The 17,215-nt window shown below is 36.4% G+C and overlaps 1 protein-coding gene across 6 annotated transcripts in view; it reads left to right on the top strand.

Annotated features, from left to right (window-relative positions):
* MORC4 (MORC family CW-type zinc finger 4) overlaps positions 1–17,215 on the top strand; it is a 50,010-nt gene that overhangs the window by 15,785 nt on the left and 17,010 nt on the right. For all 6 annotated transcript variants that reach the window (XM_036840019.1, XM_036840018.1, XM_036840022.1 and 3 more), the window contains 5 exons: positions 320–448; positions 3,166–3,285; positions 4,693–4,793; positions 13,645–13,743; positions 16,997–17,125. In XM_036840019.1, coding sequence (XP_036695914.1) covers positions 320–448; positions 3,166–3,285; positions 4,693–4,793; positions 13,645–13,743; positions 16,997–17,125 — 578 coding nt within the window. The remainder of the gene's footprint in view (positions 1–319; positions 449–3,165; positions 3,286–4,692; positions 4,794–13,644; positions 13,744–16,996; positions 17,126–17,215) is intronic.

The raw sequence follows: 17,215 nt of genomic DNA, 5'->3' as shown, positions 1-17,215 counted from the left end.
TTTTCTTCAACGATGAGAGGTAAGATATCCTGTAACATGAAAATATTATAAAACAAGATCTCACTTTAGTTATATAAAGTTGACAACCTTTTGACCCTATGCTAGGATTCCTTTTCACTGTCTCCACTGAAACAATGTAGCTAATATAGTCAGCAGCACTTAGTGTGGTAGTTGATTTAGAATAACAAGGTATAGAAACTGAGTCAAATATTTGCCCAGATTAGATCTCAGTTGCTAGCAGAGTCAGTAGATGGTAGCAACAGGGATGTCAGTAGAATTGGCAATATTGTGTAATAACTTTCCCTTCACTGTTCCATAGGCATTTTGTGGCATTCTATATATGAAGCCACGAATGAAAATTTTTCTGCGTCAAAAGAAGGTGACTACCCAGATGATTGCCAAGAGCCTGGCCAATGTAGGATATGATATATATAAACCTACCTTCACAGTATCCTTACAACTACATGAAGCTGACCTCTTTGTTTCAGGATTAGATTTCCAAGTTGGCACAGAAAAACAGAAACCTTTCCTTTTCCAATTCAAAAATGCGTGTTATAGTACAAACCCGATTTTAGGTATCTAAGGAAGTATTTCTTGAATGCCAATCTGTGTGCCAATTTAATCAGAAATCAACTGGAAATTATTAAAATAATACAGCATCCTGAGACTTTAGAGATTCTGGTTCAGTAGATTCTGAAATCTCTTTTTTTAATAATAAATATTTATTTATTTAAATGAATAGCCAGGTTTGAGAATCTCTGCTATAAGGAATGATTCACACTGTTTGGTTTGTACTGGAATTTTGTTATATATATATTACATTGATTGAAATAAGCAAAATGTTGACTAGAACTTGTTCATCTTTTGGACATACTATGATTTTTGCTGTAACAAGTCCAGACTTATGTTGATAAAAGTTAGGAGATTGGAAATTAAAAGTTGATTTTCTAGGGTGAGATAAATCTTCAACAGATTTGACATGGATTTCTTGGTACTTCTCATATTGGCAGCCACTCAGAGAAGTAATTACTCATTTTCACTTCTACCCTCCACCCTGCCCCATTGCCCTGGGAATGGATTTCAGACACTTGAGGAAATCTTAAGATGAGCTTTGGAAATTAGGTCCATCTTTGTTGATGGATTTTGGGGTCAAAAAAGTCTTTGAAAGGGTGAGAGTTCATAAGCAGTTATGAAGAATTGCTCTTGTAATTTATTTTCTAGTAATAAGCTCAGCTCTTGGCCCAAGAAACATGTTCACACTCTATTTGTTTTATCAAAGTCATTATCTAGCTTACTTTGTCTTTATTCCCCTGACCAAAAATTAGAAAATGCCGTTCCCTTTTTAAATAGCCATATGGTTGTTACTCATAAGCAGATTGATTTTCTCCTTTTGAAGAACACAACCCTTGTCTACTGTGAAAGTTTTTTTTAAAGCCCTAAACAAACCCAACTTAACAAAGCCAGAGCTAACATTGTTAGCATCTGTAGGTAAATTAGTTATAATATCACTGTATGTAGCTAGGATCTTAGTGCCATAGGTTTAACAGAGCCAGTCTAAAGAAGTGCCTTTCAACTACTGTTTCAGGATATACCACATTTCTACCTCCAGCTTCTTTCTTCTGTGGGTTTCTATCAGGGTACCTCCTATGGATGCATTCTGTACGTACCTGAGCTCTTCTCAACCTCCCTTCCCATTAAACTGGTTACCTTTCCCTATTAGAATTTGGGCTAAACGAATTCACTATAGGCATGAGTAAAATGAAACTTCTAATAAAATTTCCCCTAAAGTCACTGAGGGAAAAGATTACAGATGCTGACTTATTTATTCCTCAGTTCAGTTATCAAAGGCTTCTTCTCTCCTCTTGTCCTTTCTCCTTATCCTAATTTGGGGAATCTCCTACCCCAGTGTACTTCCACCCCATAATTTAGAATTTAAAAGTACACAACAGAAAGAATTTGACTATCTTTATCTTTAAAATGTTAATTTTATGGTGTAGAATTTTGGTTTTTTGTTTGGGGCAGTTTTGCCCTATTTTGTTTTTTCATTGGAATAGGGTCTTATTTGAGATTTGATTTGAGCTTCTGGAGCCCAGAACATTATATGTTCTGAGCCAAGCATTACTGTTATGTACCCACTCGTATCATGTCTTCATATCATACCTGACCCACTTGTCACACGGATTTGATGCAAGTAGCTTGTTACTTAGAGGGGGTAATGGAGATCAGTTTTTGAAAAAGTAACAAAAATAAGTTTTCATTTAACTCATTTGGACATGAAGATTTCTTAGTATTTGTTTTAATGAAAATCTCAGTTTCTCTATCTCCTTTATCTTTCTCACTCTATTACCTTGGTTTTTAAATCAAATAGGAGTTGCTAAAAACTCATAAATTATTCATGTTTTATGTATAATACTTAGTTCTCTTTATTTCATTTATCCAAGCTTGTTAACTTCTTCCCATGAAATATATTACAACAGGACTATTTATTGTCCTTTACCTTTAAAAGTGGTTTTGTTCTTCATGGTTTTGCTTTCATTGTGTTTTGTATGATTAGCCGGACTTACCTTATTGCATGTAATTGTGTGAATTTGTGTTGTACCATGTATCTTACCTAACAGCAAATTAAGCAATTAGCAAGGGTTAAGAAACGTTTTGTGATTTCTGAATTTTTAGATCACTGATGGTATTTTGATATATTTTCTTATAGTCTTTTCTATGTATACATTTATAGTATATATTTTTTAGATGATACTTGTTGTTCTGAACATTTCCTAATGTTCCCAAATACTTTTCAAAGACATAATTTTAAGAGCTGCATAACAGACCATGTGGATACACCAACATTTATTTAGTCATTCCCTTGTTGTCAGACATCTAAATTATTTATGTTTTTTTAGCCATTATAAATCACTGATAAATTTCTGTAACTCATAAACCTTTATGGTCTTCTCTGACTGTTTCTGTGGGATAAATTCCTGAAAGAGAATTACTTGTTCAAAGGTTAAGAATATTTTTAAAGCTATTGCTACCGATTTTTAAAATGCCTTCTAGAAAGGTTATACCGGTTTACATACAATGGTGTTTGATGTTTTTTGCTGTAATATAGTGCAAAATTTTGTGTGCTAAAGCTCCTGGTGTTTGTCTCCTTAATGATTTTCTTCTCAGAATAAGCAGGTGAAAATAACTTTTGGGTTCTCTTGCAAGAATAATAACCAGTTTGGAGTACTGATGTATCATAACAACCGCCTCATAAAGTCTTTTGAGAAGGTGGGATGCCAGGTGAAGGTGAGTAGTTAATGTTTCTTTGTCATAGAAGGCTGAAAAGAGTAGGAAGAGGATTTAAATTTTGCAAAAGGGATAGACTAATGAATGGCTTTTTACTCATCTTGAGATAGTTGTTAAATCTGATCCTGGAATTCTATGTTACCACTGAGCTGTCTTGTGTTCAAAAGCTCTTTCTACTTCTCATTCTTCATAGATGTCAATCAACCCAGGAGTTTTACTGAATGCATTTTCTAGGTAGCTGTTAATAAGAGGTAGAATTAGAGCACCAGCAACTCTGCCATGCGTATAAGTTTATTAATGTTTGAGGTAGCTCTTTCCATTTTCTTGGGGAGACAGTAAGGCATCGTGGAAGATGTATAAAATGTAGTGGTTTATGACCAGGTTTTGAGGCCTGGCTTTTCCACCTAAAAGCCATGTAATCTTGGTTACACTGTTTAATTTCTCTGAGGCTCAATTTCCTTACCTGTAAAATGGAAACAACGATAGTAATTTTACTTGCTCTGCCTATCTTACAATTTGCAGGGTTGAGAGATTTAAATGGGATAAATTATGCAAAAGTACTCTATAACTGAACTATACAAATATTACCATCATCTTAAAATTTTGATGACAACTTAAAGTAGTAATATCCGCAAGTATCCCATTCATTCCTGTTTTACAGATAAGATTGCTAAAGCACAAAGAATGATAAACTGCTTTATATTACACAGTAGGACAAAGTTACATATGACCCAGGAGAGCTAGTTCTCAACCTATATTGCTTTTCATTGTTATATCATCTTTATACAACTTGTTTGTTTGCCAGTCTAATTACACTCTGACTCAGTTCCTTCCATTAAAGTATACAAAAATGATTATAAATCCAAAAATCTCTTGTATCAACTTGTAATTAATAATACTGCAAGTCTGACTCTCTTTAGCAGTTGTTTGGTGGCATACATATATAAAAATGGTTTATTTTAATGGAGTGTGATTTATATAGCATCCTTAAATTTTTTTCAGATGGAGTTTGGTTTTAGTTCCCTAGAACAGAAGTATATAACCTTGATTTTTTTTAGCATTGTCATTCTTTGTTCAAGTGAAATCTTATGGCAGTCCCATAATATAAAACAGATGAAAGTGGAGGTAGTGTGGGTGAAGTAGAGATGGCTATTAATCCCTGGAAAATCCTAGGAAATCTATGGATCACAGTTTGAAAATCTCTGCCCTGTAATTTGCCAGAGGTTCCAGTTCATTGTAATACTTGCAGTCTATTGGAGTACATTCTCAGTGTTTCTCTAGATATTACTGGCCTCTCCTTGCCCGTGAACGTTATGTAACCTTTCTATTATTGTTTAGAATCAAAAGGAAGTGCCTCCAGGCAGTCAACAGTAATGTAAGTGTTGAAATTAATATTTTTCTTGTAAGCCAACTCATGGAGAAGGTGTGGGAGTAATTGGAGTCATTGAGTGCAATTTCTTAAAACCTGCCTACAACAAACAAGACTTTGAGTACACCAAGGAGTACCGGTGAGTCACTCCCAACCTGAGGTGTTTCTGATGGTTTGTTCAGATACGATTCTGTTCTCTGAAACCTCTAAAATCATCTCTAAAAACCAGCCAGATGAGTTAACTGAGAATCCTTTCAAATCTATTTTCCAAGATAAGAGATAAAAGGATTTGATTTTTAAATTAAAAGCTTACTGATACATGATGTATGGAGCCCAACTGAAATAAACCTTAACTTTAAAAATCAGGGAAAGAGCATAGGGGTTGTTTAGTAAAATACTTTGGTGAAACAAAGAGCCTTGGAATTGATCTTAATGAAAGGAGATGAGTGGATCTGAAGTTATTGAATATGTTGTGGGGAAAGCAGCAGTTTGAAGTTTGTTCCAAAACATTTCCTTGAAGCCAATGAACAGACTGAGAGGAAAGTATTGGAGCAGCAGGAAAAACGTGTGTTTTCCCGGAAGCATCTAGATTTAATAGGTAAGACCAATAAAGAATCAGAAAGGAACTTGACATTGAGGCTGAACCAGCAAGGATATTTTTAGGAGACAAAGAAGGGAGTTGCTAAAGCCAGGATATAATAGTTTGTTTTAAAACTTGTGGGGAGGGATGGATCATACATCCCTTCGTTCATCGAGTATTGTGAGATATCTCCTCTGTGCCAGGTATTAGGGACATAAGAATGAAAGTTAAGAATCCTTGATGCCGGGCTTCCCTGGTGGCGCAGTGGTTGAAAGTCTGCCTGCCAGGGCAGGGGACACGGGTTTGAGCCCTGGTCTGGGAGGATCCCACATGCCGCGGAGCAACTAGGCCCGTGAGCCACAACTACTGAGCCTGCGCGTCTGGAGCCTGTGCTCCGCAACAAGAGAGGCCGCGATAGTGAGAGGCCCGCACACCGTGATGAAGAGTGGCCCCCGCTTGCCGCAACTAGAGAAAGCCCTCGCACAGAAACGAAGACCCAACACAGCCATAAATAAATAAATAAATAAATAAATAAATAAATAAATAAATAAATAAATAAATAAATAAATAAATAAATAAATAAAAAAGAGTCCTTGATGCCTATGAACAAATGGGATGAGATATATGTAAATAAGAAACTTAAATACCTATAGAATAATTGCTTTAATGGGGGATGTATGCCAAATGGGAAGAAGCTTTAAATATGCCTAAAGGAATTCACAGAGCAGAATATGTTTGAGCTTAAACTTCAAGGAAAAATTGGAGTTTGCTAGGTGGATGAAGAGGGGGAGGACATTCTAAGCACAGGGAAGTATTTGAAAGGGCAAAGGGTGCTCTGGGAGGATGGAGAAAGAAGGCATGAGGACATTTGGTGTCATTTTTCTAGAAATCTCAGTAGCAAATCTTTTCTTAGAGTAGGGGAAAAGTATTTCCCCAAATCTCTTTTGTTTTGTGTCCAAAACTGTAATAAAATTAGTTAAATGTTGTACCTTAATTTATATGAAACCATAAGACTTTTAGGTTTAGTATTTGACAGAGAACTATTTGGATGACAACCCCAGATTAATTTCAAGGTAATTGGTTCTTGGTCACTCGGGCTACTCAATGATTATAATAACTACCTGCCCTTAGTTTAAGTAAAATGGTCTTTTAAATATGAGTCTGGCACATAATGGAGATCTTTGACTAGGACTTGACTCACAAGAGTGAAAGTTTAGAAATGACATCAGTTTGACAAAAGTCTCAGAGCCAAGTCATTCTATTTGTCTTGAGTGAAAGGAATAGAGAATTTCTGGTGATTAACCGAATAGTTAAGACGTGTGAAATCCAAATGTTAGATATTAAAAATTATGTAACATCCTCTTAAGCCACCTCTGCCGCCCCCCAATCTAGCTTTTAAATTTTAGAGGTATTAGACGCTTGGTTTGTGATGTTTCGTTTCAGTATGATGGGTTTGAGGTGATGGCAGGGGAAACCAAATGGAGGTATTCTATAGAGAGTAGGTTTATTCAGCTAAACATATGGGACTTCTGGCTTAAGTAGCTTAATACCTGCCACACATTTTATTAAAAACAGAAAACTAGTATACTATCCTGCATGCAGAGTCTTCTGAGGGTAATAAATTTGCATAACTCATCCCAATTCTGGCATCATTTCCCTTTTTACTCAATTTATTTTATGTTAAATGAAAAAAAGTCTTTAGTTAAAATATAAGGGAGTTTGAGAGGGCGATTAGAGAAGGTTGTCTGCTATCACAAACTCATCCTAAGAGTATTTATTATACATTTCAAAACCGCTATAAGAGATACCAGCCATCATACTGCTGGAATGTCTACAAATAAATCATTTGTAATATCACTTTTAATAGTTGTAGATATCACATTTCAGCTACAACTATCAGGGCTCAAACTTATAACATTTTTAGAGTGAATTTCAGCTAAAGAAATGCAGTCAACGCATACTAAGTGAACACACCTCACTGGTACGTGGCACAGTGGCTAGATTTTGTGGAGTTTTCCAGAGAAATTCGAGACATGCTTGCTGTCTTTGAGGAGCTCACAGTGTAATTGTAATGACGGATCGTCACAGACACGAAACAGTTTAGAGAGCAATAAACTTGCTGTTTGATCAATCAAAACTAAGTGGTATGGTATAGGAAACATTCCCTGATAGAACAGATAGGGAAGGTTTTAGGTAGAAGGTATGACTTGAGATTTGCCTAAAGGATACAGGTTTAGAAAAGGGAGGGAAAGGAATTCCAGGATGGAATTATAGCGTGAGCTAAGTGACAGCAACTCAGAGTGGGAAGAATATGGGGAGTGGGGATAAGGGGATGTAAGTAGAGTGAAGGGGAGTGAAGTCAGATGGATAGAGTATGGCCCTGTCCTAGGGCAGGGGTTGGCAAATTTTTCTGTGAAGGGGCAGGAAATAAATATTTTAAGCTTTGTGGGCCGTATGGTCTCTGTCACTACTACTCAATTCTGCTGTAGTAGGAAAGCAGCTGTAGACAATAAGTAAAGGAATGAACGGTGTCTGTGTCCAATACAATTCTGTTTACGAAAACACGCGGTGGCCCGGATTTGCCCCACAGGCTGTAATTTGCTGACCCCTGTCCTGGAGCCACAGTTCCCAAACTGTGTGCCAAGGTGCACATAATGAACTCACAGAGGAGCCACAGGATGTTTACAATTTTCGAGGGGATACAGTGATATTGACTCTTGCCTATATGCAATAGAAATTGTTTTCTGTTGCTCTCGTAACAAATTACCACAAACTTAGTGCCTTAAGACAACACTGGTATATTGTCTTAGAGTTCTGTAGGTTAGAAGTCCATCATAGATCTCACTGGGCTAAGATCAAGGTGTTGGCAAGGCTGCATTTATTTCTGGAGGCTCTAAGGGAGAATCCGTTTCCTTGGCTCTTCCAACTTTTAGAGGCTGCCAGTATTCCTTGGCCCATGGCCGCCTTCCTCCATCCATATTCAAAGCCATCAGTGGTGGGTTGGATCATCACATCATAACACTCTGATGACCTTGCTTCTGTCATCACTCTCCTTCTCTGATTCTGACTCTTCTGCCTCACTCTTCCACTTTTAAGGACCCTTAATGATTATGTTGGTAATTCAAGGTAATCTCCCTATCTTAAGGTCAGCTGATGAGTAACCTTAATTCCATTTGCAACCTGATTTCCCCCTTGACATGTAATCTAATATATTCACAGGTTTCAGGGATTAGGACATAGACATCTTTGGAGGACCATTATTCTGCTACTACAGTCTGCCCTCTGGCCCCTTAAGATCCACTTACATCACACATGCAAAATACATTTACCCCATCCCAACATCCCCAAAAGTCTCAACTCTTACAGCAGCTCAGTCTAAACTCTTAATGTCATCAGCTCAAAATTCCCAAATCTCCTCATCTAAATCAGGTATGGATGATACTCTGAGTCTGATGCATCTTGGAGTAAAATTCCTCTCCATCTGCAGATGTGTGTCTTTTTTTTTTTTTGTATTTACTCCCAAAATACAATGGTGGGACAGGCATAGGATACCAGTTATAGATGTTCCAGTTCAAACAGGGAGAAAAAATGAAGGAAAAAGGAATCACAGATTCCAAGCAATTTCCAAGCTAACTCCACTAAATTTCAAGGCCTGGGAATACTCTTCTGGGGCTTTCAGCTCCACCCTCTGGATTTAAGGCTCTGTTCTCTGTCCTCATGGCTCCACCCACAGACTCATTTTTCCTTTTTCTTGAAGGGTAGCATGTATTTGTAGCTGAGTAGTTTCATCAGCCTGTTTCTTAACTGTAGAGTTTTGGGGGTCTAACTGCCTTCTTTCATTTATACTCTCTCTGTCCCTTTCAGTCCAATCTAGCAGTTTTGTCCTTGTATACCATTCTCGAGAACCTTGTGGGTTTCAAGTATATATCATGGATATTCACTCCGTCAGACAAGAGACTCTTGACAGGTCTTTCCTAGATAATCCTATTTCTATTCTTGGCTTCTGCTGAAATGGTGGTGGAGATCTGATTCACGTGTTTAATCTTTTCGGAGAGCTTTTTGTGTGACTGAATACGTTGACCTTTTGATCTTCCTGAGATATTAGCAAAAGGTTGTCCAGCCACTGCCTTGGCTTTTTCTCTAGAGCATCTTTCTACATTTTAGCATCTTTTGCAGTCTGGATAAACTGAGAATTTCCAAAATCATTAAGTCCTGGTTCCTTTTTGTTCGACAGTTCTTCCCTCAATTTATTTCTTTCCTCTCACATTTTACATAAGCAGCAAGCAGCCACCAGGCCACACTTTCAACAGCCTGTTTGGAAGTCTCCTCAGCTAAACGTCCAATTTTATCATTTACAAGTTCTGCTTTCCACATAACTGCGGGACATAATTCTGCTAAGCTTTCTGTCACTATGTGACGGGGATCACCTTCCCTCAAGTTTTCCAATAACATGTTCCTCATTTCCTTCTGAGCCTTCACCAGCAACAATTTTAACATCCATAATTCTACTAACAGTCCGTTCACAATGATTTAGATATACTCTGAGGAAATTTGTGTTTTCTCGACCATGCTCTGCCCTTCTGAGCCCTCACCAGTGGGGTGTTTAACATCCATATTTGTACTAACTGTCTATTCAAGGCAATCCAGGCAATTTCTGTAATGCTCCTCCAATTCTTCCACCCTCTGCCCACTGTCCAATTCTAAAGCCACTTCCACATTTTTAGGTATTTGTTATGGTAGCACCCCACTTTCAGGTACAAAAATGTTTACATTCCTCTTGATTATATCATATCTTTGTGAATCTGGGTTTTTTGTGATTGCCGTGATAAAAAGCAAGTAATACCAAAAATCAATGTTGAATAAGGAATGAGGGAAGTTGTGTCCAGTTTGACTCCAAGGTTTGAGTAGTTGTACAATACCCAACAGGCATACCCATTCCATTATAAGTAATTGTGGCTATTTAAGATTGAAACAGAAATATTTTTAAAAAATATATATATTTTTTTTCAAATGGGCACTAAATTTTAGTACATAAATACTTATTAAGTTGTTTGGACATAACCATTTAATAGTAATTGGAACCAGTACATATTTCTTTAGACCTAAGGGTGCCATGAAAAACTTGGGACACTAAAGGTACCATGAACCGAGATAGTCTGAGAACTTCTGTCTTAGAGGGACATTGGATAGAGTAGTTGATGCTTTAGGCAATGAGAATTCGTTGTGTATTCTTGAGTAGAGGGGTGACTTGGAACAATTCTATCTTAAGAATATAGTACATTACACTTATATACTGCTTTATGGCTTATAAAGTGCTCTATATGAATTATATCAGTTGATAAATCTGGAAACAGGGTGCAGGATAGATTGAAAGAAGGATTATATGCTATTTGAGTAATCTAGGTGTGGGGTGAAGGTGTGAAATAAGAGTAGCTGTGAGAAAGGAAGTATGTGACAGATACTGAAAAAAAGATCAAAAAATTTGGTGTTAAATTAATAATGGGATAAGGGAAATAAAGGAGAGGAAAGAATCAAAGATCACTTCAAAGCCTCAAATTTAGTAGACTGGCATATTGACAGGATCGTTGATAGAATAATGAGGTTGGGGGAAGGAACAGTTTTGTGTAGTGGCAATGGTGGAAACTAGATTGCACGAGATTAAGACAGGAGAATGAAGAGGAGATAGTGGGTATAGACCACATACCAGGATTGGGGAGGTAAAAGGAAAGAGATTACTAGAACAGTGGAGTCAAGCCAGGTTTTTGCAAGAAGGAATGGGGTTTCAAAATACATGAGAATGGTGTCTTGATTGAGGTGGTGGTTACATGACTGTATGCATTTGTTAAAACCGATAGAACTACATGTTAAAAAGATAAATTTTACTCTATGTAAATTTCGCCTCAATATTTGTTGCCTGAGTACATGAGAACAGAGGTTTATTTTTATTTTTTAAATTGAGATATAATTCACATGCCATAAATGTCACCATTTAAAAATGTATACTTTAGTGATTTTAGTATATTCACAAAGTTGTACAACCATCACCACTATCTAATTCCAAAACATTTTCTTCACCTCAAAAAGAAACACCTTGTCCTTAGAAGTCACTCCCCATTTCCCCTCCTCTCCAACCCCTGGTAACCACATAATCTGCTTCCTTTATTTTTCAATTTTTTTTTGTGGTAAAATACACATAACATAAAATTTACCATCTTAACCATTTTTAAGTGTACAGTTCGGTGATACTAAGTACATTCATATTGTTATGCAACCATCACCACCATCCAACTCCAGAACTCTTTTCATCTAGCAAAACTGAAATTCTATACCTATTAAACAATAACTCCTCATTCCCACCTCCTCCTAGCCCCTGGCAACCACCATTCTACTTTCTGTCTCTATGAATTTGACTACTCTAAGTACCTCATATAAGTGAAATTATACAGTATTTGTCTTTTTGTGACTGGCTTATTTCACTTAATGTAATGTACTCAAGTTTCATCTATGATGTACATATGTCAGAATATCCTTCCTTTTTTAAGGCTGAATAATATTCTATTGTATGTATATACTACAGTTTGCTTATCCATTCATTTATCAGTGAACACTTGGATTGCTTCACCATTTTAGCTCCTGTGATTTATAGTCTATTTTGTCTGATATTTGTATAGCTACCCTTGCTCTCTTTTGGTTACTGTTTACATGGAATATCCTTTTCCATCCTTTCACTTTCACCCTCTTTGTGTCTTTGTATCTAAAGTTAGTCTCCTGTAGACAGCATATATTTAGGTCATTTTTTTATTTTACACATCTCTCTGTGTCTTTTGATTGGAGAGTTTAATCCATTTACATTTAAAGCAATTACTGATAAGAAAGGACTACTGTCATTTTGCTATTTGTTTTCTATATGCCTTATAGATATTTTGTCCTTCATTTCCTGTATTACTATGGTCTTTTATGTTTAGCTGATTTTTTGTAGTGAAACATTTAAATTCTTCTCATTTCCTTTTGTGTATATTTTATAGCTCTTTCCCTTGTGGTTACCATGGGATTACATTATCCTGTGATCAGGAGCAGCAAACAGAGATCAGAGCACAGATCCCCAATATTTGGAGGACAAGGTCTTTTTTGCCTACCCTGGCTCCTGCAAGCTGGTCTTGAAATGTGTGCACAGCTGCCTGTCACAGGGCTGGGGTAGGAGATGGGTAGCTAAGAGCTGAAATTTGCCCATCTATCATCCAAGCATTCCCCTGGAAATTACAAGTCTTCAGTAGACTCCAGAGTTCCAAATAGTTACATTAGACAGATTCTGCCAGTGTAATTGTTGTCTAGATGGGAGGCAGATTCCTGGTGCTTCCTACTCTACCACCTTTCCAGAATCCCATGTAATCTTTTTTAAAAAGTAGATTTAAAGTAAAATTTTAAGAGAAAACAAGAAATAGTTCTTCATCTGTGACTTTAGGGAAGGATATAAACATAGAGGTAGGAACACTGGTAGGTTGGAGGGGAATAAGAGTTTATAGGGGAACTCATATATGATTTAATCTTCTCTGTGTAGTCAGAATCTAACTTAATATGAGTAAGGTGGAGTTAAGGAAGAATTCCTCTTAAGGAGAGAAGAGGTCTACAAAACCTTTGGGGAATTATCCGGGGAGTCAAGAGATCTAAAAACTAAATTTGTAGTGTTTCAGGTGTATACAGCTCTACATTAAGTTGTAATCCTGGGTTGTAGAATTAAATAGGAATTAGTCACTAGAAATTGGCAGTTTTTAAAAGTAAAATTCAGGTTTTCTACACATTATATTGTTTAACCCTGGGTCTGCTGTTGTTCATTTGGGAAGAGAGATAAAGAAGAAAGGGCAAGAGCCATAATTGGGGCATAGCCTCCACTAACAGCTATATAGTAGAAGGTTGAAGGAGACTTTGTTGCCTGTTGCTGCTATAACTGCTGTGATCAGCATTTAGATAAAGAAGAACTATATAGACATTTTTAAGTTAGTGTTTGATTTGTAATAGATAGGGTGCAGTATTTGATCCTCTGCCTTTCAACTTGGTCCTCAATTGTTTACCTGTAGTCATCTGACCATTGAATAACTCCCCAACAACTTATCTGCAATTTAGTCTTCTATCATTGTCTCTAATGTCAGTTCCCCTCGCCGTGATTCTAAAATTTGGAGAACACAGTACTTTTTAGGACTTGTGACCATCTTACCTTTTCAACTGACTTTGTCATTTTGACATGTAAGTTACAAAGGCAGTACATTCCCATCCTAGTTTCTGAAAGTGTAGATGTTCAGACCTATGCTGAATATTCTAAATTGCTGGTTTCTGTTAAATGGGAGCATCTTAAAGATTGCAAAATTATTCAACAAATTCTCAACATTGACATGTTTCTTTCTTTTTCTTTCAGGTTGACAATAAATGCCCTTGCCCAGAAGCTCAATGCTTATTGGAAGGAAAAGACCTCCCAAGAGAATTTTGAGACCTCAGCCATAGTCAGGCCAATACTGTGAGTAGTAAATTTAGAATATAAAAGTATTAGGGGTAATGTCTATGGAGCAAATGGAAGGAATGGGATAAGATGGTGCTTTTCACATAAGGAAGTTTAATTAACTAAAAATAAGAAATCACAGGTACTAATTTCATCATTCTCTAGACCTCTTCATTCTGGTTTAACACTTCTGTGATTTGGATCATAAATATGAAGAGTTTAGTACTGTCAGTTTATCCTGCAGGCAGCATGATATAGTAGAAGATGATGACCATTTAAATCAGCCATTCCTGGGTTGAAAATCTAGATCTGCTTCTTCTTTTTTTTTTAATAAACAACTTGAAACTTTTATTGTATCAATGTACTATCTAATGTATTACAATTGCTTTCAGGTCATAAGTTCTATAAAAATTATGAATATTACTTAAAAACCTAAATAAATCACTAGTGTATTCTCTACTTTCAAATAATTAGGCAAAAATCATGAAATTAAATCATGGATAAATGTCTATTAGTCTTTGTTTGTTTTTAGATTTTATTGAAGTATAGTTGATTTAAAATGTTGTGTTAATCTCTTCTGTACAGCAAAGTGACTGAGTTATACATATGTATATCCTTTTTCATATTCTTTTCCATTATGGTTTGTCACAAGACATTGAATATAGTTCCCTGTGCTATACAGTAGGACCTTGTTGTTTATCCATCCTATATATAGTAGTTTGCCTCTGATAATCCCAAACTCCCATTCTTTCCCTCCCCTACCCACTCCCCCTTGGCAACCACAAGTCTATTAGATCTTCTTCTTAATAGTTGGTTGAGCTTAGGTTAAGTAAGTCACTTCACCTCTCTGAGTATATTAAGTTAGATGACATAACCTTTTTTGCACAGTACCTGGCATATAGTAGGCATTTAGGCATTCAGAAATATTAGCCAACTTCCCTTCTCTTTATTACTAGCGAACATTGTTGGAACTGTACCAAGAAATTTGAGACTAGAAGTAGAGAACCCAGCATGTCAGAAAAAAATGTAGAATTTATTGAATCTAAGACAGGAAATTACACACAGAATGGTGGATCAGGATGAAATGCCTTAGTAGGCCAGGAAAGGAGCATAATATAGAGGATAGGATGTGTAACAACATGTATACAGTCAATTATACCATCAAGACAAAGATTAGAGGTTCATTTTGGGGTAGGCACCCATGTTTTTTTAAAAATGGAAATCATCAGACAAATGTTTGATATAAAATTTTGTTTTAAATGCAACATGATTGCTGTATGAATATCACTATATCTTATTCTAAAGATCTCTACTCCTGTCCAACATCCATGGTTTTCAAAGAAATGAAAATTGAGATGCCTTTTTTTGCCTTTTAGATAAGCAGTGATTAATGCAATGAAACAGATGTTCGTATATTGCTGGAGTGTGTTTATGTATGTTATACAACCTTTTCTGGAGGCAGAATGATGATTATCTATTGAGTACTTACATGCCGGACACTGGTCTAAGTTCTTTACATGTATTTATTTAATCATCACAACAACCCTATGAGATAGACAGATGATATTATTACTTCTTTACAAATGTAGGCACTGATACACTGAGAGCTTAAGTAACTTGTTCAAGATTGGATAAGTAGAAAGTGGTAGATCCACTTATGTTCAAATATAGGCAGTCAGGCCCCCAAACCCAGGTTCTCAGCCACGACACTCTTCTGGAAGGATGCAATGAGAATATGGTATAGACCCTTCAACTACCTACTTATTGCAAGCACAAGCTAAAAGTCTCTCCTATCTGCCTGGATGGGAGGATCTACTATGGTCTGCATGTAACCTGAGGCAGGGAGTTACTGTCTCTAATGCTTGTCCCCAAGAGAGTAATATCAGCACGCTTCTGCATGAGACTCTTCTGTGTGTGTGCATGTAAAACCAAAGCTAATATGACCTTTCCTCTCCCCTTCCACTACGGCTGAAACTCCTTTCTCTGGCTCTAAATAAAACAGTGACTGTACAGAAATATTTAGACACCAGAGGTCAGGCCTGAGCTTAGAGTTTAGAGGTTGCAAGGCTGGAGCAGCCTGTAGCTAGGAGATAGGAAGCTATATATCCAAGAATGTGTATGAATACTCTTTGTTAAAACAGAGTTTTGAACAAGAAGAGGGCATTGTATTTGAGTGGTAGACTTATGGGCACCTTTTACTTTCTTTTTTATATCTTTCTGTATTTTCTATATGAGCTTATATTGCTTTTATAACTAGAAAAAAAACACCATTTAAAAAGATAAGAAAAATATTGAACTAAGACATACAAGAATCATACCACTCTATTGAAATGTCTAGTATAAGAGCAGTGTAAATGTAACATACACAAAATCTTTTAGTGTAAATTACATGTTTTTCAAATTGGCCCTAGGTGTCTCTACCCTCCTTCTGTCTTTTCTCCAGCCTTCCCCCTTCCCACTCTGGTCTGACTTTCACATATTAGATGCTGACTACTTCTATTATACAATGATCATCTCCTCTTACAGAGAAACAAATTTACTCTAAGGTGTAGGTGACTGGGTTACACTTCCTAGAGGAGATGGGAATGGGCATGTGTTTTAAGAGTAGAACTCTGGAAGAATTTTCTCTTCATAACTTAACCCAGTTGTTGAACTGGAGCCACCATTTCTAGTTATGAAATTTAATCAAATTTATGTTACTTTTTAAGGTTAACTTTGGGAATATCAACCTAATATTGATTTTGATTTAAGTATGAACAAAGACTTCTTGAAAGGAAAAAAAAAGGGAGGACTAGGGAGCCTGCAGGGAAATGGGGGAGTCATTTTAATGATGGTGCTTCAATGACTCTCACAAATGCATTTCAAATCTATCACAGGATTGGATAGAAGCAAATAAAATGATTCTATCGGTCTTATTTTTTAGTAATATTGTAATATATATAAAACTTTTTGCTGATTAATAAATTTTAAAGTTATCCTTTTGTTTGCTTAAGGCTAAGATTCCAAGGTAAGTACTATTGACCTCTGTAATATGGTAGCTCACCATGTTAAAACTTGCTACTATTTTTCATATCCATATCTGGTCTAGTCCTATCATTATTTTATCTGTGAAGTTCAAGATATATACATTTTAGACACCTGGACGATAACATTTCTAACACATTTCATATATAAAATCATGCTCTTTCACTTTTAGGGTATGCCTTTCTAATGTAAGACAGAGTACAGAGCTAGGATATACACAGTCATACTTCTGTTTTCCTTCATTCAGGAAGATTCCTGACCAGACATGGGTACAGTGTGATGAGTGTCTTAAATGGAGGAAGCTTCCTGGCAAGGTTGATCCATCTACATTACCTGCAAGATGGTTTTGTTACTATAATTCCCATCCAAAGTACAGGTAAGGTTAAGACTCAGTATTATGTCAGAGAGCACTCCTGATTTGTCTCTGTGTCCTAAAACACTTTTCATCTCAAGTCCACACTCTTCA

This window comes from Balaenoptera musculus, chromosome X (genome assembly GCF_009873245.2).
Source record: "Balaenoptera musculus isolate JJ_BM4_2016_0621 chromosome X, mBalMus1.pri.v3, whole genome shotgun sequence".
Lineage (NCBI taxonomy): Eukaryota > Metazoa > Chordata > Mammalia > Artiodactyla > Balaenopteridae > Balaenoptera > Balaenoptera musculus.
Note: the sequence above shows the minus strand (reverse complement) of the source record. Positions and strands in the feature narration are given on the sequence as shown.